Raw genomic sequence first — 19,391 nt, 5'->3', positions numbered from 1 at the left:
GACACAAGACGCGGTGGCACGACTCACTTCAGACACCTGGCTGTGGTTTCATGGGCCGGAGGAAGGAACTCGGAGAAGTCGCTGTAGGAGTCGGATTTGTTGGACAGGCAGCCTAGTCTGGTCTTCATGGTGCAGATCCTGCTGGAGAAAAACAAAAACAAAACACAACTCTTGATACGGTGTTATGAGAAGTAAGGTTCTTCTTTTTGGACTGTTCAGGCCGGATCAGCAGCTACAGTAGCTATGTTTCCATCCACTTGTTGACATCGAATTATCTGAAGATCACTATAGACAAATAATGTGAATAAAGCCAGTGAAAGTGTGTTTCCGTATGAGAGCTTTAAATCTAATAAAAAATCTGTGCGTAATGACGTCAAATTGGTGTATCGAAGGTGTTTCCATTTATTTTTGCATTGAATGAATGCAAAACTGAATGCTCAGCAGCCAAAAGTGGAGCACACCGTTGGAGTCGTTGTTGTGGAAACCACTGAGACATACAAATAGTGTTAGCTAGATGCTACACAACCTGTGGTTTGTCCAGTTGTAGGAGATCATCGTTGAAAGACACTTAAGGGAAAGTCTGTCTGTCTGTCCACCTGCATATTTCTATGTTTACTCCCGCCATGTCTTTGAAAAGCTGTTACAGTAAGTTGTTGTAAAACCTGATTGCAATTCACATTCACACTGTTTCATCAGCATTTATTGCATGATGCCTATCGATCAAGATAAAAAGAAATCTGATGAGATTGACAGGACAAACTTTTTGTTGATAGTTATGACATTTAATCAAGTTAGAGTGTTTTTAATCCGATATAACTATGGAAACACAGCTAGTGAGTTAAGGTGCGTTCACACCGGACCTTTTATTTTTGTTGCTGTCGCTCGTATCGCTCCAAAAAAAATCGCTCCGTCACTCGGCTGCCAATTTGGCACAGACTCGCATCTTCGCCTTGATGGCGTCATGCCCACTGCCCTGTGTCTCTGTTTACACCGGCACCGCCAGGATTACGGCAGCCAATCAGCGCTGAGCGACGAGCGACTGACGGCTGGAGAGTTGGGATTCCTCATCTCGGAGTTGCTCGGAGCCCCAGCGATTAAACGCTCAATCGCTCATTTGCATTGACTTAACAACTCGTCGCCAGCGAGAAAAACAAAAGGTCCAGTGTGAACGCACCTTTAGTGAGGGCCTGGTGGTTAGCATGCTTATTTCATTAGGAGAAATAGTTACTTTGCAACCAAAGACATAGATGTGTTAAGTGCAACTGAACGAGCTTCAGCAGCTTTGGAGCCACAGTTGGTTTGAATGTGTGTATCTGCTGCATGAATGTGAACCTCAGAGCTCATCAAGTGTTTTCAGTTGTGGACGAATCATGTGTTCAAATAGCTGTTGCTACGGTGGCTAATCAGATGCTTTGGCTCCATGTGGACAGGCCCCCCCCCCCCTCCCCCCACATGGTTAGACTATGTATAAGTTCTGTTGAAGACCTGTTGAATAAACTGATTGTAAAAAATAAAATAAAAAGCGCAGAGAGATAAGGCCGGCTGGCTGCACAGGCCTGGGCTGGATGCAGACGACAGGTGCAACTCCATATGCACAAGGCTGGTTCAGTGTGATGGAGGGAGCTTCAAACGTCCCCGATACCAAACTTCACCTCCTGACTAAGCTTCTGTATGTGGACGGGGTTTCAGAAAAGCTGCTGCACAGTTTTGCACGACTGCAAACTGAGTTCTCTGCAGTTTCACTGACCTTATCCTGCTTGTTTTAACTCACAATAGGCTGCAAAGGTCTGCGTATAATAACCTCATTTGATTTTTGCACAGGCTTTGTGCACATAAAAGCACAAGTAGGTTTGTTTATTTGCTTATGGAAACTGGATAGTATGTATCTTAACGTATAGACTTTTAGTAGTATTTTTGAATGTGATCAAAAAAAAAAAAAAAAACACTTCCTGTCTCATGAGGATATGTGTGTACTCCCATCTTCCATCACAGTCTGTCCCATCTTATTTGTACACTGCTGCTGTCATGTACTATTTGTCAGTAATCTGCCCCCGGGACACATGAGTCACTCCAGATGGGACATGGTCATAAAGACACTCGGGCAAATGCCAGACATTTCTGTAAAAATGGGTCTGTTGCACATAAAAAAATAATAGAACTGGGAACCATTCCTACTGACAACATAAATAGATACATTTCATAATTGAACATCCATGTAAATTCTTCCAAAAGGTATTTGGATCTAGATGACCACGATAGAGGATTATATAACAAATGACTGGATGCATTAATGCTACATCTAGGCTTTTACCTTTTCTGTTAAATAGCTGAAAAACCTTTCAAAAATCTATATTATAATATATTATTTCATAGCATACCATTTGTTTCCACTCTTTCTGCTAAGATGTGTTAACTGGCTGTTAGCTTTAGGCTCAAATTTACCATCCAGATAGTAAATGTTAGAGTGGCATCAATATCAGCAAGTAAAATACGTATAACAACAAAAAAGTCTGTGGCCAATGTTTGGTTACATAACACTTCCTTGGCTTTTGGTGCAGATCTAAAGACCAACAGGATTATATTTTGGCATTTTTGGCACATTTCTTGCTCATTGCATGAATGCACGATCCTACAGGTTGTACCTTGTCAAGATGACTAATGGTTTCCCAACGATATAAAACACAACAATTGGAATTATTAAAGGAGCGGAATCATTGATTTTTGAGGAGTTCATTATGTCAAAATATTCTAATTATTAATTAAACAACATCCACTTCTATTTGTCTATGTGCAAAACTTGTAATGCATACAAATATTAGTCTGTGTGGATGGTGTGAATGCAGCAGTGGAGTCGGAGAAGTGGATTGTTTTGATGGTTTGGACCTTGAATTGGGAACATTGCATGAAATGTAGTGTTCATTATGATCCAACTGAAAGCCATTTGCTGGAATTAATTTGCTTCATCCTGCATGTGAATGTGAAAGCTCTTTAAAATTCTCACTTTGTGTCCTCCGTCTGTCTCTGACACGTTGTTTTGAATTATTGCATGTGTGTGTGTGCAAAAAACACATGGACTTGTGACTAATGTATATGGTTTCTGATCTTTCTTTGTAAATGAAAATTGAAATGCAGTCTGCTTTGCTAATCAAGCTTGAGAGTCAGAGACCTAAATAAAGATTGTTTCCCCCATGGAGGAGAATATGAGATATAATAAGAAGGAATCTGGGTTTCAGTGCAGTGTTAATAGTCTTTTTTTGTTTTTTTTTCAGAAGCTTTTCTATAAACCTCAGAAATCAAAACGCCGAAGTTTGATTGTACTGCAGCATTGATATGAGTCAGCCTGCTCCAGAAACACCCATATTATGTGTCAGATGTTATGTATAAAACAGATGCAGTGAACTGGAAGAGCAGTTTGTGTTTCATCTATGTGAGTCACATTCTCAAGATGCACTTCAGTTTGTTAATGAATAGTTATTTTCAGAGATAGCTTTTCGCAAAAAGTATAAAAATAAAATAATAGGCTGGAGATATTTTAAGGTGCAGGAGGATATGAATGAATAACGCTGCACATTTACCGAGGTTCACGAGTCAGGGTCAAGTTTTACGTCAGATTCCTCCATGAAGCTGCAGAGGGTTAGAAAAGAGCGTCGGTAGGACGACAGCAGCAGTGACACCAACACAGCGCACAAAGCTATTTTTAAAAACCGACTGCTAAATAGGTTCAAAATGTAAAGAAGTCAGGTTTTGTGCAAACTTGTGGATGTTTTGTGGAAAGTTTATAAAGTGGAAATTAACAGTCCAATGAAAAGGTTCATTGTCTGTTTGCTGCAGGAGGTTTATTTATTTCTCTTCACTGGATAAAATCTTGAGAATATGTCAAATGTCCTGGAGTGCTCAAGTTTTTTATTATTTTCTATTATACAACTGTGACTTTAATGTATTTTTATTCAAGATCTTTGTATTGCATCGTTGCCTTGTCAATGGTTTTATCTTTATACTTATTAAAGTGGTGGTTCAGGTTATTTGACATGGGGTTGTGTGAGGAAATAAAACATAGTCGGTGTTTACCTGCAGTAAATTCAGATTCTGAGTCAGATTGAAACATAAATACACTAATGTGCAGGAATATGTTGTTGGTTCAACACTCTAAAGAAAAGGTCAGTTGGATGGAAAGAAATAAAAATTAGCGCCTGGCTGATAAGGATATTTCGGAGCCAAAGCTGATGTTGATATTAGGTAAATAAAAAATACTGGTAACCAATATATCGACAGATTCAATTTTTAAAAAACAAAAAGCTGCTTTAAATAAAGTTCAAACACTTGTTATGACATAAAAAAATGTATGCAAGCAGCATAAGAACAATTCTTACATAACATACGAAAGTCAAAGTGGTAAAACAAAATAAAATATGTCCTCTAAATGTGTGTTCACAGTTTCTTTCCTCCATCATTCAGAACCATGAAGTTATTATGAATCAAACTTCAACCAGAAACTCCCTCTCCTGCTCAACGTTAACACAGCCGTAATGTATTCAGTCGTAAGGTTTAACCGTTATGTGGCAAAGTGACATTAGTATCAGAGTGGAGTAAACAAGAGAGCAATAACGTAAACTGTCCCCAACTGGATAAATAATAGCACAAGAACGTCATGTCTGCGTAAATCCAAGTCACATAACATTGGCAACATTGGCGTGTATCGGCAAACTTTTGGCCGATTACCAAAAGGCGACAGTCAGCCAGACCCTAATAAATGTATTTATATATGAATATGAATATTCAACCGTTATTTTGAGAGCAACTAAACTGCATTTTAATTGCACATAGCTTCTGTACACACTCTTTTCCTGTAACCACATCCATGGGCTGCACAATCATAAAAGATATGTAAAGAAGTCTATTTCCCACAGATTGCATGTCAATAGATCAATCCATTCCTGTCACACAGCAACTGAAGCTTTGAATTAAACACAATTTGTAAGAATACATCAAATACTGGGTGGCCATTTAACTACATTGGTCCTGGACACCAGCAGCCGTCAACCACTTATTCATCACGGCCGGCTACATATGTGTGTCAACATGTGTCTTTTTCAGCAGGCAAAGGTCACAGTGTGAGGTTGATGAGGGGAGACGTGTCGCGGACACATTGATGAGTGTGTTTGGTTGCGTGCCGAGCTGTCAATATATAACGTGATGGGAGGAGCTGTGTGTGTGTCGTCTCTCCTCCTCTGTTTTGACAAATCTGCATCTCCCCGGCTGTTATGAGCGAGCGGCATTCTTTGTCTGCAGTATGCTGCTGCAAACACGTGCTGCCGCCGATGCCGCTGAGCTATTTATAAAAATCCCTGACAAATCCATGTAGTCAGGAGGAAGCAGTGCATGTTCTATTCAGCCATGCATGCAGCAAGGCCGGCTCCTGGAGGAGAGAGGAGCTAAAAACAGCAACAGCACTCTCTAATGTCTCAGATACACACAAGTGTGAGCCTCATGAATGTGAAAGTACAGGAAACATCAGCCAGACCTGCAGCGTCTGAAGCCTGGGAGGGCTGCTGGGGTTAGGAAGTAACACAAAAAATCTAGATCATGGAGGTCGGAAGTGTCTGTGCATGTGTGTGTGTGTATGGCAAGCCATTTTAACATTTAAAAGCTAAGTTTGACTATCCGGAATTAACATTGTAGATATCAACAACGTCTTTCTGACTAGTCGTAATTACATTTTGAATAGTTGGATTTTTTATTCAAGATATCTGTAATTCAGTTTTGCCTAGTCAAAAAGAACATTTTACGGTAGATATCTGCAACTACATTCTTCCTATCCACAATGTGATTTCAGATATCCACAACTACGTTCTTCCTAGGACAAATAACGTCACTTTTGCCATTCATGTGTATGGGGTTTGTCATTACAGATAATTCAGTTGCGGATATCCGCTATGTGCATTACGGATATCTGTAACTGAATTACGACTAGTACTAATTCCAGTTTGAGATATCTACGACGTCATTTTGACTAGTCATAATTCCAGTTTGAGATATCTACAACGTCATTTCGCCTAGTCAAAACTTAATTTAAGATATCTGAAAAGGGACATGTAGATATCTTTAATTGAGGTGAATTAAAGATATCTTGAACTGGAATTATGACTAGTCAGAATCAAACTGTAGATATCTCAAACTGGAATTAGTAGCTAGGATATCCGCAACTGAATTGTAGATATCTGTAATGACAAACCCCATACACATGAATGGCAAAAGTGACATAATTTGTCCTGGGAAGAACGTAGTTGTGGATATCTGAAATGACAATTGTGGATAGGAAGAATGTAGTTGCAGATATCTAAAATGTTCTTTTTGACTATAGGCAAAACTGAATTACAGATATCTACAACACATATCCAGTCTGGCTTTTAAATGTTAAAATGGCTTGACATTGTGTGTGTCGTATGCATATGTGTGTGTGTGCGTGTGAACATCTTCTTTGATGTTACCTAACTTGGTGCAATGCAGGTTTTCAGATTTCCCTCCATGTCCTCATTTCTGGATGTTGACAGGAGACACCCTGCAGCGTTGTGTTAGCTGCAACAATGATTATGAATCCGTCTGATTTAAATTCATGTGCACAGAGGAAATATATAACATATGCTCAGTGATCTGTGATCTATACATTGATACTGCACTATAGGGTGCACGACGTACAGTATCTGCTGTGACGCCGGCGGTGTTGACGTCAAAGGCAGAAAGACAAGAGAGAGTGCACGTGTCAGTCTAAGTGTGTGAGGTTAAAACTAGAAGCTCCTAAGTACAGGTCACTTCTCTGCTCTGGTTCTGGCTGAGTGAAAAAGTCAAAAATAGAAACATCCCAAGTCACATTTTTGGAACACTCTGGGATGTACCCAAATATAGTCGATCACGTTTTTATCCTAAATCTAGGGCAGCCCCACACACACACACACACACACACACATTAGTCACAGGGTTTTTATATAGCACTGCAGCATAGAGCTCACTATATTGTTGTGTTTTAGATGAAATCAGTGACTGGATTCACAGTTTCTAATAGAGAACAGTAATTAAATGTCCAGTGGAGTTTTGGGGGGATTTTATGCTCATTCACTTTCTTGCAGAGTTCAATAAAAGAACAGTGATAAGCTTAGTTTATCTATCTGTCAGCATTGACCCTGACACATACAAAAAAAAGTGAAAAAGTATTTGCCTCCATCCAGATTCCCTACTTTTTTGCATATACACTTAAATGTTTAAGATCATCAAACAAATAGACAAAGATCAACCAAATAAATATAAAATGCAGTTTTTTAAATGATGATTTCATTTATTAAAGGAAAAAAGTAATTGCCCTCCCCTTTGGTAAATCATGGACTAACTGTTGAATCAACCTGTATGCAATTGTGGATCATGATAAATTCATTCATTGATAAATATGTAAATTGTATAATTGTGTGTGTTTTTTTTGTAATCAGGGCGTCATTGAAAAAGAGAGCTCGCTCTCAATTGACCCTCCCTGAATAAATAAAGGAGAAATTAAATGAATCAAGAAATCTCTTCAACAGAACCTGTCTGACAAAGTGAAGTAGGCTGAGAGACCAACAAAAGAAATTCAAGAAAAGATAAAAAGTCATTGACATCCCAAGCCATTTCTAAAGTTTTGGGACTAAAAAGAACCATAGTGAGAACCTTTATCCACTAATGGAGAAACCCAACAGCGAGAAAGCTTTCATTTGTATGCGGGTGTGATTCAACTTCAGTGAAATACGTATTTATGAAAGACATATTTGATTTTTGCTAATAAAAAGCCACATAAGTTACATACTGGGGCTTTAATATTAATGACATCTAACACTCATTATGCTTCTAGCCTGTCTAGCCTCTACCTGGTCTTTTTACTAAACTTTACCAACTCCTACGCAGAGTGTAAACAACGTCACCCAGTTCAGCACCATGGACAGATGCAGGGTGGTGTGGAGAGCTGTCCCCAACTCCTGATTGTAGGATGAAACTCTGAGAAGTAATGCTAAGCTTTAACAATGGAGACACAAGTACGCAGGTTATTATTTTTTTGTTTAAGCTCATTATATTCACCTATACCAGCTTATTAGTACGTCCTGCGTCCACTAAAGGGCATTCCAACCAAATATATAACATGTTATATAACATTTGCAACACACTTAAATTTACATTTAAAGAAGGGAAATCAAAATCCTATAAGTAGTGGTGCAACAAATAGTTGATCCATGATCAAAAAACACGTAGGCCACCGCGCCAGCTGAATAAACGGGCAATTTGAAAAACTCTGCCCATAAAACTGAAGCTGCAGCTCTATACGTCGCACTCAACAACAACTAAATTGTTTGTCTTATCATCATGTTCATGTTAATTTGCGTAGTTGCAGAAGTCACACGTTGGAACGTCAGTTTCCACCTTCGAATGTTTCTCATTTTTAAAATAATTTGAGTTCCGTTTGAATAGTGAAGTTTGTTCTGACAGCCCTAAAACGACCAATAACTCCAGACTCTTCCCTCAGTCAGACACGACGGTCACCAAACCAGCTGCTCAGAAACATTCGCACATATTCTACTGTGTTCACCACAGTCCTTTACAATATGACTGGACCGGCGCTGCTTTGTTCCAGCCTCAGATCCACAGAGGAACCGTGCTTTGCATATCCATTAATTCATTTAAATTCATGAACATGTTAATCACTTCGCTCATTCACCGTCGCAGTCTCTCACAGTGCCCTCCCATTTGTCCCACACAGACTAAAAGAGGGTAATTTTCTCGTCTTATCTCTGCAGAACCAACACAGAGCTGTCGGTTGCTTTACCTACATGAAACTCTGGACCCTTGGTGCTGCACTGGCTTTTCCCTTTATAGGACAATACAGGGTTAAAACTGATCTATGAAAAACTGCTTAAGTCATTGTCTAGTTCCCAAGGACGCAGCCGGAAACAGACAGAGACATATTATATTTTCAGTGTTGCAGGTTGAATAACTATTGTGTTGCATGGGAAACACACAGTAGAGACAGAAACAGAAGAAAAGCTAAAGATTATAACAGCTGAGACAGACGAGGACGTTTAGAAACTCAAAGAACTCAGTCTATCTCAGGATGCGCCGTTATCTGTGCCACATGTTTCACAAAGTAATTAAATTCGCTGTCTCTTCGCTCTGAGAGACGGTTTGAGCTGTTTTCAGGCTAATTAAGATGCTCCGTGACTCAGATGACAATTGGGTTCTTGGCGAGGCCGAGCGTGGTTCTTGCCTCTCCACAGCCCGGCTCGTCAGATTTTTGGGGGGTGCTTGAGTCACAAGAGTCACAACTGTTGGTCTTGCACTTGTGCGTTTTTTATTGCATGTGTGTCGGTCGGTCGCCCAGGCCCCCGGAGCGGAAGCCCGACTGCCCACAGAAGAATGTGTCAGACCATCTGAAGTGTCGCCTCCATGAGCAACAACAGACGGGACAAATCAGGACCGGTTTCTGGAGGATTTATTTCTGTCTCGGCTCAGGTACAGGACTCTGACATGACGGACAGCTGCTGCTACTGTGTGTGTCTATGTGTTATAGAATAGAATAGAATAGAATAAACTTTAATGTCCCGCAGGGGAAATTTGTTGTGGACTCAGTGCATGGTAAAAAAGCTGCCTTAATATACATAAAATACATGAATGACAGTTGACATGTACACACACACTCATGACACACCCAGTTAAGGGTTAAAAAGATTAAAAAGTAAACAAACAAACAAGCATCAGTTATTGCACATCTCCCAGATAAAAAATAAAATAAAAACAAGAGTTATTGCACACCTCCCAGGCCTCAGCGTACACCATCTACATCTTGTTGTCTTGGTAGAAATACTGGGGAAAAAACGTGCAGGACTCTTCTCGTCAGCCACATTAACAGGTGTTTTTAAGAGGAAGTAGATGAGGAGGTTTAGAGGGATTTAATCTTCACACTTCAGTTGCACAGGAAGATGGTCACTGCCATAGGCGGCGCTATCAATAGGCTAAGGGAAGCTTAGCTTCCCCTAGATTGTCACAGAAAATAAAATAAAATCATCACAAATAATAAAATGAAAAAATAAAATAATGTTTTTTTTTTCGTTGTTGTTTTTAAATTATATTTTAGAAAGAGGTGGGAAATACATTAAAACACACATTTTTAAAGTATTATCTATGTCGATGGTTTATTTATTTTTTATTTCAGTGGTATTTGACTGGTTACCTGCGTCATTACGTAGCCTACACACGGCGTAGCTACAACGCGCAGCGTAGAAGCTTACCCCTTTGCCTCGCTATGCTAGTCACTGACAGTCCAGCGAAATTAAAAGAAAAAAGCCCGGTAAAACGGACATTAGAAGGTTTTTGAATATCAAGAGTCCCATGAAGCAGCAGCAATGAAGCCGACCACGATGCTTCCACGACCGGCTGCCGCCTTCTCTCCTGCCACTGGCCTCCATGATGACACCGGCTGCCCCCCCCCCGGATACCGGCCACTGCCCGCGAGTCACCGGTCTACCTCCGGACAGCCGCGCCCCCCCGAACACCTGCGCACACCCTCCTCCAGTCACTGGCCTAAGTTACGTCCAGACAGCAGCCCCGACCGCCCGGACACCTGCTGCCTCCCTCCTCCAGTCACCGGCCTACCTCTGGACACCTGTGTGAGCGCACATTCTCACAGCAGTTGCGCAACTGGATGAGGACAATGGCACAGCAGATACTGTCAACTCTGTTGCTTCTGTACATCGAGAGCGACAACTAAGAGGATTTAAACCTGAAGAAATAGTTGAAAAATATGACACAAACGCCCCGTGGCGTGCTGCTTAGGGTAAGAACATTGATTAGGTTAATTATGGGCCACTACAACAGCAAAAAAAAAAAAACAGCAAAAAAAAAAACAAGTAGAGAATGAAAGGAATCATTCTGCTGCATCTCAGTTTGATGAACATCAAAACTATATACATCTTATATATCTGCCTGGGTAAAGACTTTTTTTTTCTTTTTTTTTTTTTTTTTGTCCCGTAGCTTCCCCATTCCTTCTGCCCTAGCGCCGCCTATGGTCACTGCTGTTTATAGTAAACAACGTCCTGTTGTGTCAAGGACACCGAAGAGAAGGCTTCAGGAAATACACAGGGCCGGCTGCACACACCACTGATACACATAAAGTGATATTAATGGATTATCATTATTAATAATTATCTTTTGGAATAATTATCTTTTGGGAAAAAATGAGGGAAACCAAGAAATCCCATGAGCCTCCGTAGCGTAGCTCTGAGCAGTTCACGGCTCTGCTCCGCCGTTCTATAAATAACTTGCACCAACAAATAAAGGTAACAAACCTACTCCTAAAACTATAAGGGATTATGGCAATGGGCCAATTTGACAAAATGTTGAACTATCCCTTTAATATTGTGCATGATTCCTTTACAGAAAACAACAAAAAAAAAAACTGATGTCATGCATAAGCCACCGTGAGGACAGAATAAAGAGAACACAACAGAAAACTTTGTCTCTCCAGTGAATCATGTTCTTCATCATGATTCATGTTGTTCTCCTCCGTCCCTCGCTCCTTCGCTCCTCTGAGGCTCCTGACGACACCTGAGCTCCAAGCCCACTTCAGCACAGTGACAGGTCAGACTGGGATAAAGCCTCCCGGGGGCTTTTCAGCACATAACGCCCTGGATACTATTTTCATCTACTTTCTACTCAGAAAAAAAAAGGTACACTCATGTACGCTTGGATTAATGTCACTCTCCCAGCACACAGCCTCTCCTCTATCTATTTATTTTCTATCAGCTTAATCTGTGCGTCCAGTTCACAGGCTCCGGCATCTTCACATTTAATCTCCAAAAGAGCAGAGATGCATTGGCGGAGGCTTTACAGGGACACTGTATATTATTTGTTATTGTTATTGTCTTGTTTGGCAGCCTGAATGTTTTTTGCCTGAATTTTTTATCCTCTTTTCACCGACGTGCGCTCTCGTGTTCATTTGGATTTATGTTGCACCTCCTGCCTGCCTGCAGGTGCTCAGCTGCTGTTGCAGACCATAAACCAGTACAGGCTGTTAATCATTCATGCAAAAAAAGCTGCTGGTTAAATAGCAGAACTTGGATTTTAAGTGACATTAAAATAGTTTATTTTAGAGAAATGGCCGCATGAAGAGGATAATACATAACAAACAAAAAGAGAAAAATATCTGTAAAAATGTAACATAAACAACTTGGTAACACTTTACAATAACCATAGTTTATAAATGGTAAACAGATAGTTTACTAATGTTTAATTATCATTTATAAACAGCATGTAGACCAATTATAAATGGCCTAGTAACCATTTATAAATGTTCTATTTACCATTTATACATGGTCTACTGTATATGCTGTTTAATGATGATTAAACATTAGTAAACTATCTGTTTACCATTTATAAACTATGGTTATTGTAAAGTGTTACCAACAGCTTTATTTCTATCCATAATCATCCATTTTTCCTCCACACATTTACCCCCCCCCCCCCTTATTTATATGCCGTGGGTGCAAGCATGTCCCAGCATGCCTCGGGTCAAAGCTAAAGGTACATCCTAATGCAGGTGAGCTCTCTACAACAGGGACTAAGGCTTCATGGTTGTCTCATCAGATACATGAGCTGATTAGGTTTAAAAAACAAAAGAGGGAAACTCTGAGTCAGATGTGAAAATCCTCTTAGCATCACAGTAAACAGATGGTTTGGGAATAAGAAAGTGAGACGTGAAGTTACAGAGGAGAGAAGCTTCTAGACAACATGGGATACATTATTAATTAGATATTGTTGCTAAACAAAGTGGCAGGTTTCTGCTAATTAAGATATTGTGCTAATGATAGAACAGCCTGGCTCCTTGGAGCAGCTGTCAAACCAAAACAACTATGGAAGCCCCAAAGAGTCAGCTGCAAACTCCCAGTGGGTTGGTCACTGTGGGCAACAGCATCAACATCAACCTTCAAGGGAACCTCCGCAAGTCCGGTCACCTTTTATCGCTGTTTTGGTCGTTTTTTTGTCCACAGAGTTCCCTCTATAGTTACGGATGCATGTTTTACTATCATAAAAACTCAACTCTAACCCCCCCATGTGCATTTGTTTTGGCAAGAAGGCAATCCATGGAGCAATATCTACCGAGGGGGGCAAGGTTAACAAGTCATTATGGATTACGGGGCGTGTTTAATGCCGTAGAGCAATCCATGTTTCTCACGAAACGAGATCGGTATTTGTGTAGTCTTATCTGTCATAAACAAGAGATTATGGGATACGGGGCGCGTTACGTTTGTGTCGTGGTGCCGCAGAGACCAGAGCTGGAACACCAGGTCGGAGGCTCTGATCTTACAAGGTTGGTTTTCAGCCAAGAGACGCTAGGTGGAAGGCAGAGAGCCTCCATTCTCCCTGGAACTAGTCATTTAAAGGGACAACCAGGAGTTTGTATTTGGTTATAAAAGAGTCTAATATTAATGTGGATAAATCTATGTTACCTAATGGGTCCATTTTATCTTTGTAGTTATTTTGTTATTATTATTTAGTGGTCGGCTCGCCCAGCATTTCCTACTTCCGGTTTCGCGGACGCTGCCCGGCGGGTCATGGGAATAACGCCGCCGAATCTCTGTTTATGGTCGGAACTACGACGGTATCTGATCGTCTTCGAACCTCTGACTTTCATTCTTGATGAATGAAAACATTCTTGGCAAATGTTTTCGCTTTCGTCCGTCTTGCACCGGTCCAAGAATTTCACCGTGCGCTCGGAGGCTCATGGGAAATGTTGAGTGAAAACACTTTACTTCCCAAAACTCCTCGTTGTCCCTTTAACCATCACAATTACTCTGAAGCTGTTAAATTAAGGTGTAAATCTTGATTAGCTCCTCTTTAATTCACTGAAATCAAACATAATCAAAAGGCAAATTCTACATTTAAAGAATAAAAAACAATCTGTAACTCATCTTCACTTTCACAAACTAAAGCCGTCATCATCCTCCTCGCTCAGCCTCATGTGGAGAGAGAGGGGTGGACGAGGCTTCTTCCCAATCTTGGCCCATGTATCTGATTCACGGCTCTGTCAGATTACACTCATGCAGAATCTGCCCGTCACTGACTGGCTGGACCGGACTATTAAAAGCTTGAGCGTGCCAGGGGAGCTCAGGATGATAAGGGCATGCCACTGACTTTGCATCAGCAGCTCCTGGAGAACATTTCTGCTTGGTGGTAAAATTAGAGCTTGTCATCGACTGTAGGCTATGTCCTCCCGAGCTTGATGTGATGTGACCGGACTGAATGGGCTTCTGCATGGACCTACTGAACTGAACTTCTTGTTTTTTTGGAGGAGGAGGGGGGGTGATGGCAGGCTGAGGACAGGGGGAAGTCACCAGTTCAAACATAAATAGCTAATTTTTCATATTTGTGGAAGGGTTGTGTGAAGGTAATGTGTTGGTCGGTTGTCATGTCACATTCAACCTCTGTGATCCAGGTGTACTGTATACTCTGTAGTGGGGTAGTAATCTGTGCCTGTTGGCCAGGATGCCAAAGCTGTATGTTCCTTTCAGCTCCACGCTGAGCGCATGTCTCTTATCGCTCATCCCGCCTTTAGCCATTTATGTAATCAGTTTGTTCCAGGGATTTATTTTGCATCGCAGAAAGCGGCTCCACTCTTGGGCCTGTCAACTCGGTCAACTTAAAAGCCGTTTCTTTTGAGTAGGATTTTTGCAAGAGTGTGTGTGTGTTGTTATATGCATGAAGCAAAGCACACAATGACTTGAACTGTTGAGCTACAGTTGCTTGAATCACCACATGTGGTGTCGATGCTGCTGCTGCTTCACACCGCGACAGCCGACCTGAGTGGATTATCTCTTAAATGATTTACAACATAATTAGCAGGCTGTGGTGTCGGCCATACACCCTGTTCATTAAAGTTGAACATACTACATTCAGGGCTCCAGACTGCCCCTAAATGGGGACATATTGCCCCTAAAATTTGAAATAGTGCAAGTAAGATTTTCATCTTGCACATGTGCCACCAGTAAATTGGCTGTTTTTTCAACATTTTGGCAAATTGGCCCATTGCCATAATCCCTATAGTTTTAGCAGTAGGTTTGTTACCTTTAATTGTCGGTGCAAGCTATTTTTAGAACGGCGGAGCAGAGCCGTGAGCTGCTCAGAGCTACGCTATGGAGGCTCATGGGATTTCTTGGTTTCCCTCATCAATTACACAATCCAACAACTCCAAAATGCTCTTGTGGACAAGTTGTGACCTGCACATTCACCACGTTTTGAGATAATAACAGAACGTTACCAGACAGAGTTGTTTTAGAGGGAAATACAGAGACTACTTGATGAAAAACTGCCCCTGACGGGAACGTGCATCATCGGTTTTGCATGAATTTCCCTCTAAAACAACTCTGTCTGGTAACGTTCTGTTATCATCTAATAGCGTGATGAATGTGCAGGTCACAACTTGTCCACCAGAGTGTTGTTGAGTTGTTGGATTGTGTATTTGATGAGTTTGATGAGGGAAACCAAGAAATCCCATGAGCCTCCGTAGCGTAGCTCTGAGCAGCTCACGGCTCTGCTCCGCTGTTCTAAAAATAGCTTGCACCGACAATTAAAGGTAACAAACCTACTGCTATGACTATAGCGATTATGGCAATGTGCCAATTTGCCAAAATGTTGAACTATCCCTTTAAATTAGGGGGCCACTGTGCTCCCTGTAAATAAAGTTAGTCTGACATTTTTAGTGCCTCTGCTTTGTGTAATCTAGGAATTCAAACATCATTAGATTTGAATTTCCGCGTCATTTAGGAAATAATCCATACATCAAACCTCAAATAACACTTTGCTCTGAGAGCCAGTGCTTGGGTAACATCCAGTGCAAACTGGTACCAGCCCAGTCTGTGGATTATCTAAAGAAAACATCCCAGTGAAAACAGAGCCGACAGGCTGCTCTGTGGATTAATAAAATTCCATTAGCTCCTCTGTGTTGGGCGACGTCTGAAAAATCAAGGCCAAATATGTGTGTTTATATATATATATAGATACTATACATTATAGCTAATAATATATATTAAGTGAGAGTGGATTGTTTTCATCTACTGCTCTGGCTCTTTGCCTGTGAAACATGGGGAACGACCATAAAGAGGATTAAATGTAATAAAGGCTGGAAGTGAACACTGTGAACATCAACATTGGGATTACATGGTATTTACCTTTGACCTCTGAGTGTAGGACAACCCTGGATTAGGACTTTTGGAGCTAAACAAAGTTACATTAATAAACACAAATGCTCATATTCATCACCACGGTAAAACTTTGGCGTTGGCAACATTTTGTTTTTCGTCCCGTAGCTTCTGATACGACCCACAGGAGGGTTCATGAGTTATAATCTACTAATGTTCCTGTTGATCATCATTTAGTTGGGCTTAGGCACAAAAACAACTTGTTTAGGTTGAGGGACCGATTGTAGGTTGATATTTCTTTAAGGTTAGAACATCTTTGTGTTCATGGTTACAACATAGACGTTGTAAGGTCAGGTTATAGAAATGCTAAGGTTGAAATCAATAACGTTGGCTATTGGTTGAGTCGGATGTTTCATTGACCGGTACAAACACCTCAACTTCCTCTTCCTCGCTCTATAAACAACATAACTCGACTTCCTGCTTTTGTCCGTTTTAGGATCGATACTCATGATAAAGTCAGCGGCGGTGGCTCGGGAGGTAGAGCGGGTCGTCCAATAATCAGAGGGTTGGCGGTTTGAATCCCAGTCTGTGTCGTAGTTAGTGTCCTTGGGCACATTGCCATGTGTGAGTGCGTATGAATGTTTGGTGGTGTTCAGAGGGGCCGTATTGTGTACATTGGCAGCCTCAGTCAGTCTGCCCCAGGGCACCACCAGTGTGACTGTTGTCTGAGTGAATAATGGTTTCTGTAGCACTTTGGGTTTCGGGTATCGTTAAAAAAAGTGCTGTATAAATGTAAACCATTATTAAAGTATTGATACTATCACCAGTCTGCACTAATTTGGCGTTAAAGGGATAGTAGCATTTTTTTAAAGTGGGGTTGTATGATCTACAAATAGCCCCTAAGTACTTTAATTGCAGTAGAAGACTCTCTGCACTCCTCCCGTTAGCAACGCCAGCCCATAGCCCTGCCCAGAGATTTACAACATACAGTGTTGTGAACAGATCCAAATAAACAGCCTATTTTTGCGGCCTAAAAGAGGTCTTCCCTGAAAAAAATACACAGTTCCATTGTTCGCTATAATATAATTTTTTCCAGCCCCTCAAAGTGCAGGAAAAATGCAGTTTTTATTTGGAGCTAACCAACTCACGTATCCCTCCGCCCAGGGTTAGCGCCCGCCGATCAGCAGTTGGTTAGCTCCAAATAAAAACTGCGTCTTTCCTGCACTTTGAGGGGCTGGGAAAAATTATATTATAATAATTAGGCCATTTCTTTGGGTCTGTTCACAACACTGTATGTTGTAAATCTCTGGCCAGGGCTATGGGCTGGCGTTGCTAACGGGAGGAGTGCAGAGAGTCTTCTACTGCAATTAAACTACTTAGGGGCTATTTGTAGATCATACCACCCCACTTTAAAAAAAAATGCTGCTATCCCTTTAACAACTCTTTACATCTGCTACATCTGTAACGGTATTGGCAATACCACCTTTGGTTTCACTTGGTCACGGATCAGTGGTATTGCTACTGCTCAGCTTCTGTCTTATAATGAGCATGTTGTACAGTAATCTATATTTATTTATATTATTAAAACTACAACTTTCATACCTGCAGAACAGGTGGAATCCAGAACAAGGTCTCTAGTGTCCAAGTCCTGTATCAGTGAACATCATCTAGAAGGAATAAAGTTTCCTGTGCTGATAAAACCAAAGCTTTCTGCAGAACTACTCACTATCACTAAGATAATAAAGTTTATGGCATTTGGGTGAACTGACCCTTTAAGTATCATGCATCAGTGGCAGCCAAAAGGTGGCAGGGAGGGGGACGTGGGGGGTCAACATGGAGGATCATTGGGGTACGAGGTGGCACTTGTGTGGGCTTCAAAGCTCTGCATCGTCTTTGATAGCTGTGAGTGACATTTAGTTGACGGAGCCGTCGGCATCGAGGAGGGAGGAGGGGGGCAAGGGGGCGAGGGGGGGAGGTGTGTAGGGGTGTGTGAACTGATTTTCAGTGGTGCTCACAGGAAATGGCACTGAGAGCATGCATGAATAAGCAATCACTTTGAACACGCGGCCGCACAAAGTGTCCACAAACACACCGTGAAATGATCTGGGATGATAATAATAAGATAATAGCAGCAGCAGCAGCCGCAGCAGCAGCAGAACTCTGTTGTGTTGCTCTGCAGCAACAGTTTCACACACATGCACACACACACACATATCAAATTACTTCATCAAAGATGCTTTCCCTAATTTAGCAGTAATCTTCCATTCAAAGCTGCAGATAATAATCAGTCCCATCAACCATAAAGAATGACAAAGAGCCCTACAACGCCTGCAGCCACGTGTCCACGGCTGCATTACATAATACCCCTGCATGCTCTCCAATAAATGAATATGGATCCTTTACCTTGAGTCCGGTGTGTGTGATGATGTTGCGAGAGCTGCTGGACTCTGTGTCCCCGTCTTTTTCTATGACTGCCTGTCCCCCAGCGTGTGTTTGGCAGGATGCAGCCTCTGTTAGTCTGGCCGGCGCTACTGCCTGCTTGTTGTGTATTTGTATGAATCTGTACAAAGCTCAGGACTGAAGATATCTCGTGTTTCTGATGCCAGCGAGTGGGAGCTATACACGCGGCATGCTCATTGGTGTGAAACCATGGTGGTGGTGGTGGTGGAGGGGGGGAGAAGAGAAAGGAGAGAGCAGCTGAGATGGATGGAGGGAGAGGGGGTGGAATCAGAAAGAGGCGAGGGAGGGGGGGGGGGGGGGGTGGGAGAGGAGAGGAGAGGAGAGGAGAGGAGAGGAGAGGAGAGGAGAGGAGAGGGGGCTTTGTTTGCTGAGGGAAATCTCCAAGGACGACCCGAGCACATCTGTGAAGTGGAGAAGTGCTGCTCACTGATGCTGTGGTTGGAGAGACGGGAACATTAATGTGCAAATCATGTGGAGGTGGAGGATGGGGGGGGGGGGGTTGCGGGGGGGTGGGGGTGGAGGTTCAGAGAATCAACCTGAAATCTTCAACTAAAAAGCTTTGAATCACACATTTCACCTTTTTTTAAGACCCAGAACAACTCATTCATTCACAACAAAGAAACAACAACTGAGACTTTGTGATGATTCTGAACAAAAAAAAACATCCGTCAAGAAAAAAAATGACAAAACATTTGCTGCTTCTAGTTTGTGTTTTAATATTTCTGGATC

The 19,391-nt window shown here is 41.6% G+C and overlaps 1 protein-coding gene across 2 annotated transcripts in view; it reads right to left on the bottom strand.

Annotated features, from left to right (window-relative positions):
- LOC146989173 (regulator of G protein signaling 8-like) overlaps positions 1-18,867 on the bottom strand; it is a 29,024-nt gene extending 10,157 nt beyond the window's left edge. The window contains exons 1-2 of one of the 2 annotated variants that reach the window (XM_085775157.1): positions 18,606-18,867; positions 28-138 (exon numbers count right to left, since the gene is read on the bottom strand). In XM_085775157.1, the coding sequence (XP_085631283.1) occupies positions 28-128 (101 nt within the window). In that variant the 5' untranslated portion in view covers positions 129-138; positions 18,606-18,867. Of the gene's footprint in view, positions 1-27; positions 142-18,605 lie in introns of both variants that reach the window. The other variant, XM_085775159.1, reaches the window with a different exon arrangement.
- Positions 18,868-19,391: the final 524 nt, after the last annotated feature.

This window comes from Trachurus japonicus, chromosome 4 (genome assembly GCF_045865225.1).
Source record: "Trachurus japonicus isolate A0001 chromosome 4, Traja_1.0".
NCBI classification, from domain to species: Eukaryota; Metazoa; Chordata; class Actinopteri; order Carangiformes; family Carangidae; genus Trachurus; species Trachurus japonicus.
The sequence above is the reverse complement of the archived record's forward strand: the minus strand, read 5'-3'. Positions and strand labels throughout refer to the sequence as shown.